The sequence below is a fragment of the Strigops habroptila genome, unplaced genomic scaffold (genome assembly GCF_004027225.2).
Source record: "Strigops habroptila isolate Jane unplaced genomic scaffold, bStrHab1.2.pri NC_044300.1_ctg1, whole genome shotgun sequence".
In the NCBI taxonomy this organism is placed as follows: Eukaryota; Metazoa; Chordata; class Aves; order Psittaciformes; family Psittacidae; genus Strigops; species Strigops habroptila.
The window spans coordinates 84,870-106,229 of NW_022651057.1; the positions used below are offsets into that span (position 1 = coordinate 84,870).

Consider the following 21,360-nt stretch of genomic DNA (forward strand, 5'->3'; position numbering starts at 1 on the left):
GGTTGGAACGAGGGTCTGGTCCCCATAGGACCCCCCCCCAAGTTCCACCCTCACCCCAGGCTGGTGCGAAGGACGAAGGAGTCCGGAAAGAGCCGAGTTTGGAGGGGGGGTGGTGGGAATTCCGGGAATAGCCGATGCTTTCCGGTGAGACACGAAGAGTGCGCTGCCGGAAAGAGACGAGGTGTTCCGGAAGGAGCCGATGGTGTTCGGACCTTTCCGGGGAGACCCGAGGCGATGCGGGGCGGAACGCATCGGAGCCGCCTCCTTTCCGGAAGAACCCGAAGCGGCTCCGGAAAGAGCCGAAGCTGCTCGGGGAGGCACTCGGCAGCACTCGGAGCTCTCCACAGACGCACGGGGCGGAGGGCATCGGACCCGCACCTCTTCCGGAAGGAGCCGAAAGCTCTCCGGAAAGAGCCGAAGCTGCTCGGGAAAGCGTTCAGCAGCATTCGGGAGCTTTCCGGAGAGACGCGAGGCGGGGCGGAACGAGTCGGACCCGTCCCATTACCGGAAAGAGCCGAAGCGATTACGGAAAGAGCTGACGCTGCTCGGGCAAGCGCTCGGAGCTTTCCGAAGAGACCCAAGGCGGGGGGGTGGAGGGAGGGACACGCGTCGGATCCACCCCCTTTCCGGAAGAACCCGAAGCGTCTCCGGAAAGAGCCGAAAGCTCGCCCGGAAAGAGCCGAAGGCTCTCCTCCGGAAAGAGCCGAAGCGTCGGAGGGAAGACCCCGGAACGAATCGTTCTTTTTCCGGAAGAACCCGAAGCGCGTTCAGCGCCCGCCCGAGCCCTCTCCGAAAAGCCCCGAAGGGCTCCGAAGCCCCTTTCCCCTCTTCCGGAGAGCCCCGAAGCCCCTTCCGGAGAACCCCGAAGCGCTTCCGGAAGTTGCCGAGCGGCGCCGGCAGTGGCCGATCCCCTTCCCCTCATCGCCTCAGGGCCGCCGCCGCCGCCGCTTCCCCCGCTCCGGGTCCCGCTGTCGCCGCCGCCCGCCCCGTCCTCCCCTCCGGGGGGGGGCCCCGCCCGGCTCCCGCCCCCCCCCCGGCCCCGGCCCCGGCCCCGGTTCGGCCCGGCCCGGCAGGATGATCAAGCTCTTCTCGCTGAAGCAACAGAAGAAGGAGGAGGAATCGGCGGGCGGGACCAAGGGCACCAGCAAAAAGGCCTCGGCCGCACAGCTCCGGATACAGAAAGGTGACCGGGACCGGGGCCTGGCGGTTCCGACACCCTCTCCCCCCCCCCCAGCACCGGCACCCACCGGGGGAGCGACCGGCAGCGGGCCCGGGCATGGGGCCTGGGGGGGACGGGGCCTGGGAGGGCCTAAAGGGGGAGAAACGGGGCCTGGGGGTGTCTAAGAGGGGATAATGGGGCCTGGGGGGGGGAGAAATGCGGCCTGGGGGGGTCTAAGAGGGGGTAATGGGGCCTGGGTGGGGAGAAACGGGGCCTGGGAGGGTCTAAAGGGGAGGAAATGGAGCCTGGAGGGGTTCCAATGTGGCCTGAGGGTGTCTAATGGGGGGAAAATGGGGCCTGGGGGTGTCTAATGGGGCTTGGGGGGGTTCTAATGGGGTCTGGGGGTGTCTAATGGGGCTTGGGGGGGTTCTAATGGGACCGGGGGGGGTCTAATGGGGCCTGAGGGGGGTCTAATGGGGCTTGGGGGGGTTCTAATGGGGTCTGGGGGTGTAGAATGGGGCCTGGGGAGGTTCACTGGGGCTTGAGGGGGGTCTAATGGGGGAAACAGGACTTTGGGGGGTGTCTAATAGGGGGAAGGTCCATTCCTAGTGGGTTCCATGGGGGATACTGGTCCCCATAGGGACCCTACTATGGATACAGGGAGAGGGAACTGCTCCCAGTAGGGCTGGGTGGCCTTGTCCCCCCTCCTGGCTCTGCCACACATGTCCTGACATGACCCTGTGTGCCCCCCCCATGTCCCCCCAGACATCAACGAGCTGAACCTGCCCAAGACGTGTGAGATCGACTTCTCTGACCAGGACGATCTGCTCCATTTCCGGCTCCTCATCTGCCCCGACGAGGTGGGGACCCCCCCGTTGTCCCCTTTAGCACCCCCCCATATCCCCCTGTCACCCCCCTGGCCCCCCAAACCCACCCCATGTCCCCCCATGTCCTTTTGGCCCTTCCTATCCCCATGTATCGTTCTGCTTCTCCCCATCCCATGTCTCCCCCCCATGTCCTTTGTCACCCCCCCGTGTCCCTTTGTCACCCCCCCATGTCCCCACCCCCCAGTGACATCTCTGTCCCCCCCCAGGGCTTCTACAAGGGAGGCAAGTTCGTCTTCAGCTTTAAGGTCAGTGCTGCTTGTGGCCACCAACACCTATCCCAGGGCCACCAGCCATTGGGATGTCCCAGGGTGGGGACAGTGGTGGCCACCAAGGTGGGTTTGTGGCCACCAGGGTGGGTTTGTGGCCACCAAGGTGGGTTTGTGGCCACCAGGGTGGACTCCTGAGCTTACATTGTTGGAGCAGGAGGTTGGTGGCCACTAAAACCCAACCTGTGGCCACCAAACGATGAGCAAGGCGTGAGCTGTTGGTCACCGTGTGGGGCTGGAGACTTGGTGGCCATCAAGATGTGACCATTGGCCACATCCTGAAGGTGGGGCTGGAGGCTTGGTGGCCACCAGATGTGACCGTGTCCCTGCTGCAGGTTGGCCAGGGCTACCCCCACGACCCCCCCAAGGTCAAGTGTGAGACGATGGTTTATCACCCCAACATCGACCTGGAGGGCAACGTCTGCCTCAACATCCTCAGGTGGGCAACCGGCCCCTCGTGGTGGCCACTGACCCATGGAGTGGCCACTGAGCCCCTCTGCCCCATGGAGGTGGCCACAGCTGGATGTGGGTCTCCATCCCCCACCCTGGTGGGACAAAGGGGGGGCAGATGGTTGCCCCAGTGTGGCCATGGGGCAGCCCCAGTGACACCCAGTGTCCCCCCAGAGAGGACTGGAAGCCCGTCCTGACGATAAACTCCATCATCTACGGCCTGCAGTACCTCTTCCTGGTGGGTGCTGCTGGGGGCTTGGGTGGGGGGCACCCATAGGGGCTTGGGGACATTGCCTGGGGGGTCATTGGTGGCCTTGGGACACCGTGAGGTGGCACTTGGTGGCCTTGGCCCATCAGGGCTCACCCTGTTCCCTGCCCTGGGGGGGGATTAAGGGGGGTTTGGGAGGTATTTGGGGTCCAGGGGGGTATTTGGGGGGCACAAGGGGGTATTTGGGGGATGTCAGGGGCAGTTATTGGGGGGTTGATTTGTACTGGGCGGGGTATTGAGGAGCCCTGAGGGGGGACCAGGGGCTGTTGGGGGGGTCCTGAGGGGCTCTGGGGGCAGTTAAGGATCCCCAGGGGGGTATTAAGGGCTATGGGGGAACATTGGGGGGGGGGGCTGTTAAGGGTATTGGGGTTACATTAAGGGCTATGGGGGGGTATCGGGGGACATTAAGGTATATGGGGGACAGTGGGGGGGGGGGGCACTGAGCACTGGTGATGCCCATGTCCCCACGTCCCTATATCCCCATATCCCACATCCCCATGTCACCATATCCCATGTCCCATATCCATATCCCCCTATTCCCGTATGCTCATATCCCATATCCCTATACTCCTCTATCCCCATATCCTCCTCTTCCCATTTCCCCCTATTCTATATCCCTCTATCCCCCTATCCCATATGCTATATCCTCCTATTTTATATCCCCATATCCCGTATTCCTCTATGCCCCTGTCCCCCTGTCCCACATCCCCCTATCCCATATCCCTATACCCCCATCCCCATATCCCCCTATCCTCCTATCCTATATCCCTCTATCTGCCTATCCCCTATCCCCAAATCCTCCTATCCCCATATCCCCTATCCCCCTATCTCATGTCCCCCTATCCCATATCCTACTATCCCCCCTCCCTCTATCCCATATCCCCCATCCCCATATCCCCCTATCCTATATCCCTCTATCTCCCTATCCCCAAATCCCCCTATCCCCTATCCCTCATCCCCCTATCCCATACCCCCTATCCCATATCCCTATACCCCCCATCCCCATATCCCCCTATCCTGTATCCCTCTATCCCCCTATCCCCATATCCCCTATCTCATGTCCCCTTATCCCATATCCTATCCCCCTATTCCCTATCCCCCTATCCCATATCCCCCTATCCCCCCATCCCATACCCCCCATCCCATATCTCTATACCCCCCATCCCCATATTCCCCTATCCTATATCCCTCTATCCCCCTATTGTCATGTCCCCTTATCCCATATCCTACTATCCCCCTATTCCCTATCGCCCTATCCCATATCCCCCATCCCATATCCCTATACCCCCCATCCCCATATCCCCCTATCCTATATCCCTCTATCCCCCTATCTCATGTCCCCTTATCCCATATCCTATCCCCCTATTCCCTATCCCCCTATCCCATATCCCCCATCCCATATCCCTATACCCCCCATCCCCATATCCCCCTATGCTATATTCGTCTATCCCCACATCCCCCTATCCCACATCCCGCTATCCCATATCTTTCTATCCCCCTATCCCCAAATCCCCCTATCCCCATATCCCCCTATCTCATGTCCCCTTATCCCATATCCTACTGTCCCCCTATTCCCTATCTCCCTATCCCATATCCCCCATCCCATACCCCCCATCCCATATCCCTATACCCCCCATCCCCATATCCCCCCATCCCATACCCCCCATCCCCATATCCCCCTATCCTATATCCCTCTATCCCCCATGCCTCTATCCCCCATCCCCACATCCCCCTATCCCATATATACCTATCCTATATCTGTCTATCCCCCTATCCCATATGTCCCTATCCTATATCTGTCTATCCCCCTATCCCATATGTCCCTATCCTATATCCCTCTATCTCGCTATACCCCCCGCGGCTCCATGGGGGGTGTCCCAGCGCCGGTGGGTGCCCCCCGCAGGAGCCGAACCCCGAGGACCCTCTGAACAAGGAGGCGGCCGAGGTGCTGCAGAGCAACCGGCGGCTCTTCGAGCAGAACGTGCAGCGCTCGCTGCGGGGCGGATACGTCGGCGCCACCTACTTCGAGCGCTGCCTCAAGTAGCCCCGCCCCCTTCGCCCCAAACCCCGCCCCCTTCGCCCCAAACCCCGCCCCTTTCCCCCTCCTCTCTAAACCCCGCCCCTTGCCCTAAGCCCCGCCCCGTTCTCCCCTCCTCTCTCAAACCACGCCCCCCCGAGCCCGCCCCGAAGCCCCGCCCCCCCCTATTTATTGCCCCCCCGGGGGCGGGGGGGGCGCCCCCAGCGCTGATTAAAGGTGATGGTGACGATGGAGCGGCCGGGACTGGGGGGACTGGGAGGGGGGGGACACCAGTGGGGCCAGATCCGTTCTCTATGGGTCCCAGTATGCCCAGTTCCCTTTTCTATGGGTCCCAGTATGCCCAGTTCCCTTTTCTATGGGTCCCAGTATGCCCAGTTGCCTTCCATAAGGATCCCAGTATGCCCAGTTTCCTGCCCCAGAGGTCCCAGTATGCCCAGTTCCCTTCACTATGAGTCCTAATATGCCCAGTTCCCTGCCCCAGAGGTCCCAGTATGCCCAGTTGCCTTCTCTGTGGGTCCTAATATGCCCAGTTCCCTGCCCCAGAGGTCCCAGTATGCCCAGTTCCCTTCTCTATGGGTCCCAGTATGCCCAGTTGCCTTCCATAAGGGTCCCAGTATGCCCAGTTCCCTGCCCCAGAGGTCCCAGTTGCCTTCTTTGTGGGTCCTAATATGCCCATTTCCCTGCCCCAGAGGTCCCAGTATGCCCAGTTGCCTTCTCTGTGGGTCCCAGTATGCCCAGTTCCCTGCCCCAGAGGTCCCAGTATGCCCAGTTGCCTTCTCTGTGGGTCCTAATATGCCCAGTTCCCTTCTCTATGGGTCCCACTATGCCCAGTTCCCTTCCCTATGGGTCCCACTATGCCCAGTTCCCTTCTCTATGGGTCCCAGTATGCCCAGTTCCCTTCCCTATGGGTCCCAGTATGCCCAGTTCCCTTCTCTATGGGTCCCAGTATGCCCAGTTCCTTTCTCTAAGGGTCCCAGTATGGCCAGATCCCTTCTCTAAGGATCCCAGTATGCCCAGTTTCCTGCCCCAGAGCTCCCAGTCTGCCCAGTTCCCTTCTCTAGGGGTCCCAATATGCCCAGTTCCCTTCTCTGTGGGTCCCAGTATGCCCAGTTCCCTTCCTTATGGCTCCCAGTATAGCCAGTTCCCAGTCCCAATATGCCCAGTTCCCTTCTCTAAGTGTCCCAGTATGCCCAGTTGCCTGCCCCACAGCTCCCAGTATGCCCAGCATGCCCGATTCCCTGTCTTAGGAACAGTATGGCCAGTTCCCAATCCCAGTATGGCCAGCTCCTTTCCCTAGAGGTCCCAGTATACCCAGTTCCCCTCCTCAGTGCTCCCAGTATGCCCAGTTCTTGTCCTAAGGGCTCCCAGTATGGCCAGTTCCCTTCTCTATGGGTCCCACTATGCCCAGTTCCCTGCCCCAGAGCTCCCAGTACATCCAGGCTTCCCAGTATTCCCAGTATCAGCTCCCCGTTGCCCCCAATACATCCCAGTTCATCCCAGTCCCCTCCAGCCTCTGTCCCAACACACCCGCGCCGCCAGGTGGCGCCCTCATCGCGGCGCCGCTCTCCCAGTCCCTCAGTGACCCAAACAAGGAAGTGGCCGCTCTGGCTCGCTTCCTCTATGGTTTACCCCCCCACCTCGGGGGAGGGCGGGGCGGTGCCGCTCCCCCGGTCACGTGACGGACGCCGTGTGACGTCACGCGGAAGTGCGCGGGAGGCACCGGGAGCGGCGGAAGGATCGCGGTGAGCGGCGGGAGCCATAGAGACGGCAGCGGGAGGGTGGGGGGGGATAGAGCGGCCCGGGGCCGGGGTCATAGAGAGGGGCGGGTGGGCTAGAGGGGCCCGGTGCCGGTAATACCACAGAGACGAGCGGGCCAGAGCGGCCGGTGCCGGGCCGGGAGAGCGGAGCCCGGAACCATAGAGACGCCCCCGAGGCCTCCAGGTGGGCTAGAAGGGCCTCGCACCATAGAGGGAAGGGGCCTCCGGCGGCGGCCGCCGGGACCATAGAGAGCGGCTGGGGCGGGGCAGAGCGTCCCGCGGCCCGGGGTGGGGGGGGAGGACTCGCCGAGAAGAGCGGCGGAGGGGGCGTGGCCAGGGGCGTGGCCTCGGGCGGTGATTGGCTGCGCTCCCCGTTGCCATGGGGAAGGGCGGGGCCAAGGGGGCGTTTAAATAGCCCGGGGGGGGGGAACTGCCCCGAGGGGGGGGGGAATAAAAGCCCCAAAGGGGGGAATAAAGGTCAATGGGGGGGGGGATAAGTGCCCCGGGGGGGGTGTTTGTGCCCCTGTTGCTCCTCTGTGCCCCCCCGTCCCCATGTCCCCCTGTCCCCCTATCCCATTGCTGCCCCATGTCCCATCCCATATCCCCGTGTCCTATCCCTGACCCAATATCCCCACATCCCATCCCTATCCCCATATCCCATCCCTGTCCCCATGTCCCATCCCTGTCCCCCGTCCCCATGTCCCCCTGTCCCCACATCCCATCCCTATCCCCATGTCCCCATGTCCCATCCCTATCCCCATATCCAATCCCTGTCCCCATGTCCCCATATCCCCTTATCCCCATATGCTCATATCCCATCTCTATCCCCCTGTCCCCACATCCCATCCATGTCCCCATGTCCCATCCCTATCCCGACATCCCATCCCTGTCCCCATATCCCCATATCCAATCCCTGTCCCCATACCCCATCCCTATCCCCATGTCCCATCCCTGTCCCCATATCCCATCCCTGTCCCCCGTCCCCGTGTCCTCCTGTCCCCACATCCCATCCCTGTCCCCATATCCCCATATCCCATCCCTGTCCCCATGTCCCCACATCCCATCCCTGTCCCCACATCCCATCCCTGTCCCCATGTCCCATCCCTATCCCCATATCCTCATGTCCCCACATCCCATCCCTGTCCCCATGTCCCCATGTCCCATCCCTATCCCCATATGCTCATATCCCCGTATCCCATCCTTATCTCCATGTCCCATCCCTATCCCTACATCCCATCCCTATCTCCCTGTTCCTTCATCCCACCCCTATCCCTTTGTCCCCACATCCCATCCCTGTCCCCATGTCCCATCCCTATCCCCATATCCTCATGTCCCCACATCCCACCCCTATCCCCCTGTCCCCACATCGCATCCCTGTCCCCATCTCCCCATATCCCATGCCTGTCCCCATGTCCCCACATCCCACCCCTATCCCCCTGTCCCCCCATCCCATCCCTGTCCCCATCTCCCCACATCCCATGCCTGTCCCCATGTCCCCATGTCCCATCCCCGTGCCCCGCGGCTGCCGCTGTGCCCAGCGCGCCCCATGGAGCTGCTGTTCGGGCGGCGCAAGACGCCGGAGGAGCTGCTGCGGCAGAACCAGCGCGCTCTGGCCCGGGCCACGCGGGACCTGGACCGGGAACGCGCCAAACTGGAGGCGCAGGAGAAGAAAATCATCCTGGACATCAAGAAGATGGCGAAGCAGGGCCAGATGGTGAGGGAGCCGCGTGGGATGGCGTGGGAATAGCGTGGGATAACGTGGGATAGCGTGGGATAACGTGGGATAGGGTGGGGATAGCATGGGGATAGCATGGGGATAACATGGGATAGCATGGGAATAGCATGGGGATAGCATGGGATAGCGTGGGGATAGCGTGGGGATAGCATGGGATAGCATGGGAATAACATGGGATAGGGTGGAATAGCGTGGGAATAACATGGGATAGGGTGGGAATAGCATGGGGATAGCATGGGATACCGTGGGAATAACATGGGATAGGGTGGGGATAGCGTGGGGATAACATGGGATAGCAGGGGATAGCGTGGGATAGCGTGGGGATGGCATGGGATAGCATGGGGTTAGCATGGGATAGCATGGGGATAACATGGGATAGGGTGGGGATAGCGTGGGGATAACATGGGATAGCAGGGGATAGCGTGGGATAGCATGGGATAGCATTGGATAGCATGGGAATAGCGTGGGGATAGCACGGGATAGCATGGGGATAGTGTGGGATAGCGTGGGGATAGCATGGGGATGGCATGGGATAGCATGGGATAACATGGGATAGCGTGGGGATAACATTGGGGACACCAGCTCTCATGGGGGGAGCCATGGGGGGGACACGGGACACCCCTGGGGACATCAGGGGAGCGGGGTGGGACATGGGGGGACACAGGATGTGATGGGACACAGGGACCAGGTTGGGATGGGGCCGGTGGTGACCACGAGGGGTCCCTGGAGACCCCGTTGGCCCCACGGTCCCTGTCGTGGCCTCCAGGACGCTGTGAAGATCATGGCCAAGGACCTGGTGCGGACGCGGCGCTACGTGAAGAAGTTCATCATGATGAGAGCCAACGTCCAGGCCGTGGCCCTCAAGATCCAGACCCTCAAGTCCAACAACTCCATGGCCCAGGCCATGAAGGGCGTCACCAAGGCCATGGCCACCATGAACCGGCAGGTGGGAGCCCATGGGGACATCCCACCGTGCCCCAGAGGAGACCCTCAAGGCTGCGGCCCCATAGTTTGGTCACCCCATGGTTGGGTGGCCCCATGGCTTGGTCACCCCATGGTTGGGTCGCCCCATGGTTTGGTGGCCCCATGACTTGGTGGCCCCATGGTTGGGTGGCCCCATGGTTGGGTCGCTCCATGGTTTGGTGGCCCCATGGTTGGGTCGCCCCATGGTTTGGTGGCCCCATGGTTGGGTGGCCCCATGGTTGGGTGGCCCCATGGTTTGGTGGCCCCATAGCCTCACTGTGACCATGGCCCCATGTCCAGCTGAAGCTGCCTCAGATCCAGAAGATCATGATGGACTTCGAGAAGCAGGCGGAGATCATGGACATGAAGGAGGAGCTGATGAACGACGCCATCGACGACGCCATGGGGGACGAGGATGACGAGGAGGAGAGGTGGGACACCATGGGGAAACTATGGGGACAGCAGTGGGGACCAATGGGACACCAATGGGGACACCAGGGGGACACCAATGGCGACCAATGGAGGCACCAATGGGGACACCATAGGGACAGTAGTGGGGACCAATGGGGGCACCAATGGGGACCAATGGGGGCACCAATGGGGGCACCAATGGGGACACCATGGGAACACCATGGGGACCAATGGGGCCACCAATGGGGACCAGTGGGGGCACCAATGGGGACAGCAGTGGGGACCAATGGGGACACCAATGGGGACACTGTGGGGAGCAATGGGGCCACCAATGGGCCACCAATGGGGACCAGTGGGGACAGCAATGGGGACCAATGGGGACACCAATAGGGACAGCAATGGGACACCAAGGGGGACCCCAACGGGGACACCAATGGGGACAGCAATGGGGGTACCAATGGGGCACCAGAGGCCACCATGGGGGGCTCCTGGGCCCATGGGGGGGTCACCTCCTGCTGCTGTCCCCTCAGTGACGCCGTCGTGTCCCAAGTGCTGGATGAGCTGGGGCTGAACCTGACCGACGAGCTGGCCAGTGAGCAATGGGGCAATGGGGGCAATGGGGGCAATGGGCAGTGGGGGGGCAATGGGGGGCAATGGGGGCAATGGGGGCAATGGGGGCAATGGGCAGTGGGGGGCAATGGAGGTAATGGGGGCAATGGGGGCACTGGGGGGGATTTGGGGGGTCCATGGGGGTATTTATGGGTCCCAGGGGGGGCATTTTGGGGTCTGTGAGGGTGGATCCGGGTCGGGGGGGACCATTTGGGGGTGTTTATGGGTCCCTGGGGGGTATTAAGGGGTCTCTGGGGGGGGTTATGGGGCTTCATGGGGGGGTCATGGGAGTTATGGGGGTTCTGGGGGGGTCTCTGGGGGGAGGGTTCTGGGCTCTGGGGGGGGGCTACGGGGGTTGGGGGGTGCTATGGGGGTTATGGGGGGGGCTATGAGTACTATGAGGGGTTATGGGTGCTATGGGGGGTGCTGTGGGTGCTATGGGGGGCTGTGGGGGGCGCTGTGGGTCCCTGAGCGCCGCTCGTGCCCGCGCAGCGCTGCCGCCGCCAGGGGGCGCTCTGGCGGGGGGGGAGGGGCGCGCGCCCGAGCCCGCGGCCGCTCTGGCCGACGCCGACGCTGACCTGGAGGAACGGCTCAAGAACCTGCGGCGGGACTGACCCCTGACCCCTGACCCCACCACGGGACCTGCGACAAACATGGGACCTGTGACACCCCCCCCGATCTGCGACCTCTGACCCCTGACCACGTGACCGGCGACATGTGACCTTGACACATGACCTGTGACCTCTGACCCCAACTCGTGACCTGCGACCTCTGACCCTTGACCATGTGACCTCTGAGCACCTGAGCTCTGACCCTGACCACATGACCTGTGACATGTAATCTCTGACCCCTGATCACGTGACCTTTGACTGCTGACCCAACCCATGACCTGCACCCTCTGACATGTGACCTCTGACCTCATGTGACCCCAACATGTGACCTCTGACCGCTGACATGTGACATGTGACCTTCAACCTCTGACACGTGACCTGTGACCCTTGCTTCCTGACCTATGACCTTCAACCACCATCACCGCCACCCCCCTCCCCCATGACCTCTGACCCCTGTCCTGGGACACATGACCTTTGACCCCAGCGTGGACCCTGGTGATGACCTTTGACCTCGGGTGGCCCCAAGTCACCTTTGACCCCACGTGACCCTCCCTCGGTTGGGGGGGCACCTGGGACACACTACGGGGGGATCTGCCCCCCCACCCCGCCTATTCACCCCCTATTGGGCTATTTACCCCCTTTGGGGGCTATTTCTGCCCCCCCCTTGGTGTTATTTACCCCCCCATTGGGTTATTTGCCCCCCCCGCCTCTCTTTGTCCCCCTCCTCTCACTATTTGCCCCCTCTTGGGGTATTTGCACTCCCCCCCCGGGCTATTTACCCCCTTTGGGGGTCTCCCCCCCCCCCGGGGGGCAAATAAAGGCCAGAGATTGGTACCTGCTGCCTCCCCCCGGCTGCTTCCTGTGGGGGGGCCCCAGTGACACCCAGTGTGGGACTGGGAGCGCTGGGAATGACCATGGGGAGGGGATTCACTGGTGGCTACTCCGGGGTTGGGCCCATCCATGGCCTTTGGGGGGGTCCATTTGGGATCCTGCTCCTCTGGGGGGGGGGGGTGTTATCCGGATGCTTCCCAGTTTGGGAACTGGTTTTCCCAGGGTTTAGGGGGGGATTTGGGGGGTTGGGGGTTGGTTTCGTATCCCGGGAATGCCGCCGTTTGGATCCGCGTCGGCTCCGACCCGCTGCGATGTTGGAAGCAGGAGCTGGAGCTGGTTAAAGGATTCCAATGGAAAAGCGGGAATTCTTCCCCATCGAGCTGAAATGTGGGGATTTCTGGGATGTTTCCCATGGAATTTGGGGGGAAAAGCTGGGATTTGGGAGTGTGGATGCACTCATCCACATGGGAATGGGGCTGGATGGGTCTCAAACCCCGTTAAAACCAGGGAATTCCAGAATTCCAGATGAAATTCCCCCCAAAATGGGCCAATTCCCAACAATTCCCCTCCCCTCCGTGGCCTTTTCCCGTTTGTTTGCACTTTTCCTCGTTGGATTTTGGACTCCCCAGGTTTCACTCGTCCCGGGCTCCGCTCCCAAAAGGATCCCAAAACGGCCTGAAAGCAGCCTAAAAACCCGGGAATTCCATCCACGTGGGAGCTGAGGTGAGGTTGGGAACGCCGGGAATGCCGCAGGCTTTAGATTGATCCCAAAACAAGTGGATTTAGCCCCAAAATGGGTGGATTTAGCCCCAAAACAAGTGGATTTAGCCCCAAAATGGGTGGATTTAGCCCCAAAATAGGTGATTTTTCTCCCAAAATGGGTGTTTTTGGCCCCAAAATGGCACATTTGGGAGCCGGGAATGGTTGGGAATGCCGGGGGGGGCGGGGATGGGATGAGGCCATGGAGCTGCCCCAATTCACCTGGCTCTGAATTACATTCCAGCTCTTCAATCCCGAGCTCTGGAAGTGGCCGTTGGGATGCGGATGCTCGAGGTACGGAGCCTGTTTGGGGGGGGTTTAAGGGATTTCTCAGCATTCCAAAGGGAAAAGCGGGATCGAATCCCTTCAGAAATGGACTAAATGGATAATAAAGGAGTTGGGAGCAATTCCCAAGCTCGGGTTAAACATTGAACCGTGTCGATAGATCCCAGGATCCATCCGGACAACGGGATGTTGGGATCCAGCCAGGACCTGACTCTTCCCTTGGTCCCCACAGCTCTTCCTCCTCCTCTTCCTCCTCCAAGATGCTGGAATGTCTCCAATGGGAGCGATGGGAATTCCACAGCCCCGGGGTGAGTCTTGGTCATGGTGGGTTCATTCCATGGGGATGGTCCTTTGGGATGAACCTGCTCCAATGTGGGTCCATTCCATTGGGTCCATCCTTTGGGATGAACGTGCTCCAATACGGGTCATTCCATTGGGTCCATCCTTTGGGATGACCCTGCTCCAATGTGGGTCATTCCATGGGCTCCATCCTTTGGGATGACCCTGCTCCAATGTGGGTCCATTCCATTGGCTCCATCCTTCGGGATGAACCTGCTCCAATGTGGGTCCTTCCATTGGCTCCATCCTTTGGGATGAACCTGCTCCAATGTGGGTCCATTCCATGGGCTCCATCCTTCGGGATGACCCTGCTCCAATGTGGGTCCTTCCATGGGCTCCATCCTTGGGGATGAACCTGCTCCAATGTGGGTCCTTCCATTGGCTCCATCCTTTGGGATGATCCATGGACTCCACGTGGGGCTCACCCCCCACCAAACCCATACTCTGAAGGGCCCCATGCTCAGCTCTGCCCCCCAACAAGACCTTCTTGAGATCTTGGTCCCTCCCAGCCCCATCGGGGTGTCTGTGGGACCCTTCTCCAGCCCCACTGATCCTTTGTGGGCCATCCCCACCTCCCTTCATCTCAACCCCCTTTCTCCCCCCATAGGCAGCAGCCGGAGCCCACGGTGGGTGCCACGCACCGAGGACCCCCCTTCGCCCCTCAAGTGGGTGCAGTTCAGAGGCCAAGTGCCCAACGACACCGTGTCCAACTGGAACGACTACGCCAAGAGGCTGGAATTCGTCTGCTCGGCGGCGAGCTGCGACACGGGCGCCCACGTCCCCGCGCGGGGACCCTTCTGCTTCTACCCCTTCGCCGAGCGGGAGCATCGCAGCGAGGACTTCAAGCTCCTGGTCAACACCGGTGGCTTCGAGGCGCTGCGCTGGGTGGACGCGTCCTTCGGCGCCGTGCCCGAGGGCGCCGTGGAGAGTTGTCCCTACGACGACATCTTCGTGGCCAGGACCAGCTACGGCTTGGGCAAGGTGGTGAAGGAGGAACGAGCCGCCTTCGTGGTGGTGGATGGGGAGGAGGTTTGGTTCAAGTGGTACCAGGTTCTCGTGGCCCACAAGGGTCCATCCAACGTCACCATCGGTGATGTCCTCTACAACGTGAGCGAGGCCGTGGTGAGCACCGAGGACGTCACCCTGACCCAAAGCACGGTGAGGAACCAGGGCTGCGGCGCCCAGCCCAGCGCCATCCCCATGGAGGAGGCCACCGAGGTGGAGCACGACTGGGAGCTCACCCCCAAACTCTTCTCCAGCATCCAAGGGGTGCTCGAAGCCGCCCCATTGCTCTTCAACGGGACGAGCTGGGACGTGGCCAATGTCAGCACCATGCCCTGGGCAGGAGGAGCCAGCACCAGTGAGTACGTGCTCCACAAGCACGTGCTGGAGCAGGAGGTGGCACCCGGCACCGCGTGCGCCGTGGCGCTGGTTGGGCGCCGCGTGGACGCCCGTGTCCCCTTCACCGCCCGGGTGACGCGGGTCTATGGGGATGGGTTCCGGCACCGCGTGGCCGCGGCCGGGTGGGCTCGGACCCGCTCGGTGCTGGGTGTCAGCCCCAGCTTCGGGCCCTGTTGGCCCATTGACGTGGAGCCGCCGTGCCGGGTGTGAGCCCCCAACCCCATTGGGAAGCCCCCATTCCCAGCTTGGGAAGCCTTTGGGGGTGATGGAGGCCGATTGTCACCGTTGAGCCGCGGCGCTGAGGGCTCCGTCTCCGAATTTGCCCCCAACCGAGGTGTCAACAAGCCAAAATGCAGCAAAACGTGGGGGTTTCGTGTCTTTTGTCGCTTGTTTTCAGGGTGGAACCTTCACCCCCCACCAGGTGGAGACGTCGACAATGAAGAACCCCCCAAAAACGTGGGGTTTTTCAGGCTTTTTTGCTCCAAACCCCTCCTTCTCGGCCCAAAATGGGGCAGCACCAGCTCAGGAGGCAGAAAAAGGCATCTTGGGCAGCCCAAATTTGGCCGTTTTCCACCCAAAATGCCCTGGAGAGCCTCTCTCATATGTGACCCAACTCCATGTCCATACATGACCCAACTCCATGTCCATACGTGGGGGGGGGCACAAACTGGGGTGAAGTGGTTGTGGGGGGAAAGGGAACATCAACCATCTGCTTGTGTCCATCCCACTGTGTCCCGTCTCCTCTGGGACACGGTCCTGGAGCCACCAGGACCAGGGAGACATCAACCATCAGCCCCTCATCCCACCACCCGTCTTGTGTCTCCTCTGGGACCAAGGACCCACATCATGGAACCACCAGGCTCATGGAGAACATCAACCATCATCCCACCATCCATGTTCCAGCTCCTCCAGGCAGCGCACGTGACACCATCCACCAAAGAAACCAGCACCCCCAACCTCCCCTGCCCCATGGGTGCCCCCCATCCCCACATCCCCATCCCCACATCCCATAGAATCATAGAATCCCAGACTGGTTTGGCTTGGAAAGGACCTTAAGCTCATCCAGTTCCGACCCCCTGCCATGGGCAGGGACACCTTCCACTAGACCATGTCACCCAAGACTCCGTCCAACGTGGCCATCCCCACATCCCATCCCCATGTCCTCATGTCCCATCCCCACATCTCCATCCCCACGTCCCCACCCTCACGTCCCCATCATCACATCCCCATTCCCATGTCCTCATCCCCACATCCTCATCCCCACGTCCTCACATTCCATCCCCATATCCCCATCCCCACATCCCATCCCCACGTCCCCATGTCTCCATCCTCATCATCGCATACCCATCCCCACATCCCCATATCCCCATCCCTACATCCCCATCCCTACATTCTCATCTCCACATCCCCATCCCCACATCCCCATATCTACATCCCCATCCCCACATCCCCATCCCCACATCCCCACATCCCCATCCCCACATCCCCATATCCCCATCCCTACATCCCCATCCCTACATCCCCATCCTCACATCCCCATCCCCACATCCCCACATCCCCATATCCCCACATCCCCATATCCCCATCCCTACATCCCCATCCCTACATCCCCATCCTCACATCCCCATCCCCACATCCCCATCCCCACATCCCCATCCCCATCATCTCATCCCCATATCCCCATCCCCACATCCCCATCCCCACATCCCCATCCCCATCCCCACATCCCCATCCCCACATCCCCATCCCTATCCCCATCCCTATCCCCATCCCCACATCCCCATCCCTACATCCCCATCCCCATCATCTCATCCCCATATCCCCATCCCCATCCCCACATCCCCATCCCCACATCCCCATCCCCATCCCCACATCCCCATCCCCACATCCCCATCCCCACATCCCCATCCCTATCCCCATCCCTATCCCCATCCCCACATCCCCATCCCCACATCCCCATCCCCATCATCTCATCCCCATATCCCCATCCCCATCCCCACATCCCCATCCCCATCATCCCATCCCCATATCCCCATCCCCATCCCCATATCTCCATCCCCATATCTCCATCCCCACATCCCCATCCCCACATCCCCATCCCTATCCCCATCCCCACATCCCCATCCCCATATCCCCATCCCCATCCCCATCCCCATCCCCACCTCCCCATCCCCACCTCCCCATCCCCACATCCATCACTGCTCCTCCCTGGCATGGATCCGCATGTGCCGCGCTAGGGACGACTTATTGCTGAAGCCCTTCCCGCACCGGGGGCACCCGAAGGGCCTCTCGCCCGTGTGGGACCTCTCGTGCACCCTCCGGTCCGCCGAATACTTGAAGCTCTTGGCGCAGGCGCCGCAGGGGTAGGGCCGGGCTTGGCCGTGGCTGCGCTGGTGCATGCTCAGGTTGGAGTGTTGGCTGAAGCGCTTCCCGCACGAGCCGCAGGGATACGGGCGCTCGCCCGTGTGCGCCCGCCGGTGCTTGTGCAGGTCCGAGGGGTTGGTGAAGCTCTTGGCGCAGGAGCCGCAGGGATACGGCCGCTCGCCCGTGTGCAGCCGCTGGTGCGTGGTGAGCGTGGAGAGGTGGCCGAAGCTCTTGCCGCAAGCCCCACACGCGTAGGGCTTGAGCCCCGAGTGCGTCCGCTCGTGGGTCTTCAGGTGGGTCAAGCGCACGAAGGTCTTGCCGCATTCGGGGCAAGGGAAGGGACGGGCTTTGAGCTGCGCTGGAGGCTTCGCGCAAGGGTTCTCCGTGCTCTTGGTGGGCCCTGGATCCAGCTCCGTTGGTGGCTCTGTGCTCCTCATGGCCTCGGGATCCAGCCCTGCCACTGGGGGCTTCACCCAAGGGTTCTCCTTGGTCCTCATGGACGCTGGATCCAGATCCATTGGTGGCTCCGTGCTCCTCATGGCCTCGGGATCCATCTCTGCCGCTGGGGGCTTCATACAAGGGTTCTCCTTGGTCCTCATGGCCACTGGATCCAGATCCATTGGTGGCTCCGTGCTCCTCATGGCCTCGGGATGCATCCCTGCCACTGGGGGCTTCATACAAGGGTTCTCCGTGCTCCTCATGGCCTTGGGATCCAGCCCTGCCACTGGAGGCTTCACCCAAGGGTTCTCCTTGGTCCTCATGGACGCTGGATCCAGATCCATTGGTGGCTTCACCCAAGGGTTCTCCTTGGTCCTCATGGCCACTGGATCCAGATCCATTGGTGGCTCCGTGCTCCTCATGGCCTCGGGATGCATCCCTGCCGCTGGGGGCTTCATACAAGGGTTCTCCGTGCTCCTCATGGCCTTGGGATCCATCCCTGCCACTGGGGGCTTCACCCAAGGGTTCTCTTCAGTCCTCATGGACGCTGGATCCAGCTCCAGTGATGGCTTCACACAAGGGTTGTCTGTGCTCCTCATGGCCACTGGATCCAGATCCATTGGTGGCTTCACCCAAGGGTTCTCCTTGGTCCTCATGGCCGCTGGATCCAGATCCATTGGTGGCTTCACCCAAGGGTTCTCCTTGGTCCTCATGGCCGCTGGATCCAGATCCATTGGTGGCTTCACCCAAGGGTTCTCCTTGGTCCTCATGGCCGCTGGATCCAGATCCATTGGTGGCTTCACCCAAGGGTTCTCCTTGGTCCTCATGGCCACTGGATCCATCTCTGCCACTGGGGGCTTCACACAAGGGGTCTCCATGCTCCTCATGGCCACTGGATCCAGCTCCGTTGGTGGCTTCACACAAGGGTTCTCCTTGGTCTTCTCGGCCTCTGGCTCCAGCTCTGCCGCTGGTCCGGGTGGATCTCGGGTGCGGGGCTGTGGGAAGGTGGTGGGAGCCCGTTGGAGCCGTCGCCGGTGGGTTCGTCGCTGGTTGGAGGTCCCGGCCCTGGGGACACCTTGGAGGGCGCTGGATGGATGTGGAGGGTTTTGATGTTCCAAAGTGGATCCTTCTGGGTCTCTTCTCACCATGGTGGGACCTGCTGGGGGGGGGGGGGGGAAGGAGAAGATGCTTCATGATGAGGCTCAATGGAGGACACCGACCTTCTCCTCCGACCCAAGCACCCCGAGATGATGCAGCTCCCACCATTGAGTGAACCCCCAGATCCCATCATGGATGAACATCAGTGCTGGGAGAGGGATGAACCCCCAAATCCCATCATGGATGATGAGCCCAAGGAGACCTTTCATCTTGCACCAAACCCATGGCAGGAGTCTCCATCTGGAGCCTTCTGGATCATCATTCTATGATTCCATGATGGATCCATGATGGATCCATGACTCTTGGGGTCACCTCTTTCCCCACCCCAGCTCCAACACCTCAGTTTCGACCCTTTCACCCCCTTTGCTTCACCAAGACCAATAAAACCACCCCAAAAAAGACCATTGACACCACGGGACCATCCACGGGGAGGGGGTGAAGGTCCTTCTTTGAGCCCATTACCTGTGTCCTGATGTTCCTCCTTGGGGACAACCTTGACCTTGCCCAAAGCCACCTCCTGCAGCCAATTGTCCCCATGGGGGACACGGGGTGACTCGGACGTGGCGCTTGGGGGGTCCTCAACAGCTTCAGGGTCCTCCATGTCCCCTGGGGCCACCTCCTCCACCTTCACCCTCACTGTCACCTGCAGGACACAAGGACAAAGGGGCACCTAAAGGCTATTGGGGGAGATTTGGGTGCTGGGACCCCCAGGCTCTATGCAGGGATTTGGGTGCTGGGACCCCCCAGGCTCAATGGTGGGATTTGGGTGCTGAGACCCCCGGGCTCTATGGGGGGGATTTGGGTGCTGGGGACTCCCCAGACTCAATGGTGGGATCTGGGTGCTGGGGACCCCCAGGAGCTATGGGTGGATTTGAGTGCTGGGACCCCCCAGGCTCTATGGGGGTGGATTTGGGTGCTGGGACCCCCCAGGCTCTATGGGGGTGATTTGGGTGCTGGAAACCCCATGCTCTATGGGGGGGGGATTTGGGTGCTGGGGACCCCCCCAGCTCTATGGGGGTGATTTGGGTGCTGGAAAACCCATGCTCTATGGGGAAGATTTGGGTGCTGGGGACCCCCCCAGCCTCTATGGGTGGATTTGGGTGCCCCACTCCCATCCCTCCTCCCTTTCCAGGCTCCGATTTGGGGTGTCCCATGGGTGTTATTCCCAGTTTGGGGCTGCAGGAGGGTGGGATCCCCTTTGCCCCCCCCCTCCCCCCCCTTCCCCACATCCATCCTCTGCTCCCACCTTCTGCTCCCACATCCCACCCTCGGGATGTCCTTGTCCCAGCTGGAAGCTCTCGGCCAGCGCCACAGCCTGGGCGCAGGATTCCGGGTGCCGGACCCAGACCCAGCTCTGGATGTCCTCGGGAAGGATGCTCAGGAACTGCTCCAGCACCAGCAGCTCCATGATCTGCTCCTTGCTCCGCACCTCGGGTCTCAACCAGCCCCGGGACAGCTCCCGCAGCCGCTGCCAAACATCCCGCGGTCCCGCCGCTTCCCGGTACTGGAACTGCCGGAACCGGAGCCGCAGCAGCTCCGTGCCCGCGCCGCCCCCCCCGCCATGGCCCCGGCGGGGATAACGGGGGCCTGGGGCCGCCGTGGGGTCCGGATGGGGGCGATGGGGGGGGGACACGCGTGCTCGGGGGGTGCAGCATGGCGGGATCCGGAGCTGTTGTTCCTGGACACCCCCCCCCACCTCCTTTCCCAGATCCAGCGTTCCTATAGGAAGGGATTTGGGAATGGGGGGGGGGGATGGATTTGGAATGACACCCCCCACACCCAAAGGACTATTCAATGTGTCCCCCCCAATCCTTAATCCCCCACCCCAAGACACTTCAATCTGCCCCCCCCCCAGCCTTAACCCCCCTCCCGGACCCCAAAATGTGTCCCCCCAACACTAAATCTTCCTCTAAGACCCTTCAATGTGCCCCCCCCAAGCCTTAACCCCCCCCTCCGAACTATTCAATGTGTCCCCCCATCCCATTAACCCCCATTACCCCCCATTGCCCTCCTCAGCCTTAACCCCCCCAGGACTATTCAATGTGCCCCCCTGCTTTAACACCCACCCCCCCCCCCCGGACTATTCAACGTGCCCCCCCCATCCCATTTACCCCCATTGCCCCCCATTGCCCTCCTCAGCCTTAACCCCCCCAAGACTATTCAATGTGCCCCCCCGCTTTAACACACACACCCCCCCGGACTATTCAATGTGTCCCCCCCATCCCATTAACCCCCATTGCCCCCCATTGCCCTCCTCAGCCTTAACCCCCCCAGGACTATTCAATGTGCCCCCCCGCTTTAACATCCCCCCCCCCCGGACTATTCAATGTGCCCCCCCCCATCCCATTGCCCCCCATTGCCCCCCATTGCCCCCCGTACCTGCGCTCCCCCCAGTCCGCCGTTGCCGATCGCACACAAAGGGCCGCAGCGGCCCCGGCCCCGCCGCCCCCCCCCCCCGGCTCTTGGTGTCGTCCCCCCCCTTCATCCCCCTCCTCTTCCTCCCCGCCCCCCCCCCCCCCCCAAAGTGGCGTCGCCGGGAGCGGGTTAACCCCGCGCGGGCCGGGGCGGGGAACGGGGTCGATGGGGGGGTCCCCAAGATGTGCCCCCCCCATTGTACCCCTTTATTGTACC

General features: G+C 61.6%; 5 protein-coding genes across 5 annotated transcripts; 4 read left to right on the plus strand and 1 right to left on the minus strand.

The window, feature by feature from the left end:
• Positions 1 to 304: 304 nt before the first annotated feature.
• On the plus strand, positions 305 to 5,096 carry UBE2M (ubiquitin conjugating enzyme E2 M). Its single transcript, XM_030510889.1, has 6 exons — positions 305 to 1,183; positions 1,925 to 2,019; positions 2,253 to 2,291; positions 2,648 to 2,751; positions 2,937 to 3,000; positions 4,934 to 5,096. Exons 1-6 carry the CDS (start codon positions 1,075 to 1,077, stop codon positions 5,072 to 5,074), a joined length of 552 nt encoding a protein of 183 aa, XP_030366749.1. The 5' UTR covers positions 305 to 1,074; the 3' UTR covers positions 5,075 to 5,096.
• Positions 5,097 to 5,360: 264 nt separating this feature from the next.
• On the plus strand, positions 5,361 to 11,988 carry CHMP2A (charged multivesicular body protein 2A). Its single transcript, XM_030510898.2, has 6 exons — positions 5,361 to 6,810; positions 8,364 to 8,539; positions 9,327 to 9,506; positions 9,824 to 9,954; positions 10,465 to 10,526; positions 11,036 to 11,988. The coding sequence occupies exons 2-6, from the start codon at positions 8,372 to 8,374 to the stop codon at positions 11,155 to 11,157; spliced, it is 663 nt and encodes a 220-aa protein (XP_030366758.1). The 5' UTR covers positions 5,361 to 6,810; positions 8,364 to 8,371; the 3' UTR covers positions 11,158 to 11,988.
• Positions 7,539 to 8,296, plus strand: LOC115618915 (putative uncharacterized protein YHR217C; the record flags this gene model as incomplete). The annotated part of the gene is made up of 2 exons (XM_030510860.1): positions 7,539 to 7,631; positions 8,219 to 8,296. Coding segments are annotated over 2 exons (171 nt in total), but the record flags the coding sequence as incomplete, so codon positions are not given.
• LOC115618932 (natterin-3-like) lies at positions 11,755 to 15,130 on the plus strand. Its single transcript, XM_030510892.1, has 4 exons — positions 11,755 to 12,708; positions 12,989 to 13,038; positions 13,262 to 13,337; positions 13,976 to 15,130. The coding sequence occupies exons 2-4, from the start codon at positions 13,024 to 13,026 to the stop codon at positions 14,977 to 14,979; spliced, it is 1,095 nt and encodes a 364-aa protein (XP_030366752.1). The 5' UTR covers positions 11,755 to 12,708; positions 12,989 to 13,023; the 3' UTR covers positions 14,980 to 15,130.
• A 1,824-nt stretch (positions 15,131 to 16,954) lies between these two features.
• Positions 16,955 to 21,214, minus strand: LOC115618916 (formin-like protein 5). Its single transcript, XM_030510861.1, has 4 exons — positions 21,109 to 21,214; positions 19,976 to 20,448; positions 19,192 to 19,372; positions 16,955 to 18,730 (listed from the first exon to the last, which is right to left on the minus strand). Exons 1-4 carry the CDS (start codon positions 21,212 to 21,214, stop codon positions 16,965 to 16,967), a joined length of 2,526 nt encoding a protein of 841 aa, XP_030366721.1. The 3' UTR covers positions 16,955 to 16,964.
• Positions 21,215 to 21,360: the final 146 nt, after the last annotated feature.

Bases quoted from the DNA above. Each gene is read 5' to 3' on its own strand.
- UBE2M (XM_030510889.1), top strand. From the start codon at position 1,075: ATGATCAAGCTCTTCTCGCTGAAGCAACAGAAGAAGGAGGAGGAATCG. The intron at 2,292-2,647 runs GTCAGTGCTGCT...TCCCTGCTGCAG, and splicing joins AGTTCGTCTTCAGCTTTAAG to GTTGGCCAGGGCTACCCCCA. The intron at 3,001-4,933 runs GTGGGTGCTGCT...TGCCCCCCGCAG, and splicing joins GCCTGCAGTACCTCTTCCTG to GAGCCGAACCCCGAGGACCC.
- CHMP2A (XM_030510898.2), top strand. From the start codon at position 8,372: ATGGAGCTGCTGTTCGGGCGGCGCAAGACGCCGGAGGAGCTGCTGCGG. The intron at 8,540-9,326 runs GTGAGGGAGCCG...CGTGGCCTCCAG, and splicing joins TGGCGAAGCAGGGCCAGATG to GACGCTGTGAAGATCATGGC. The intron at 9,955-10,464 runs GTGGGACACCAT...CTGTCCCCTCAG, and splicing joins GAGGATGACGAGGAGGAGAG to TGACGCCGTCGTGTCCCAAG.
- LOC115618932 (XM_030510892.1), top strand. The intron at 13,338-13,975 runs GTGAGTCTTGGT...CTCCCCCCATAG, and splicing joins GGGAATTCCACAGCCCCGGG to GCAGCAGCCGGAGCCCACGG.
- LOC115618916 (XM_030510861.1), bottom strand. From the start codon at position 21,214: ATGAAGGGGGGGGACGACACCAAGAGCCGGGGGGGGGGGGCGGCGGGG. The intron at 20,449-21,108 runs GTACGGGGGGCA...CCCTTCCTATAG, and splicing joins GCGGACTGGGGGGAGCGCAG to GAACGCTGGATCTGGGAAAG. The intron at 19,373-19,975 runs GTGGGAGCAGAG...TGTGTCCTGCAG, and splicing joins GTGGGATGTGGGAGCAGAAG to GTGACAGTGAGGGTGAAGGT.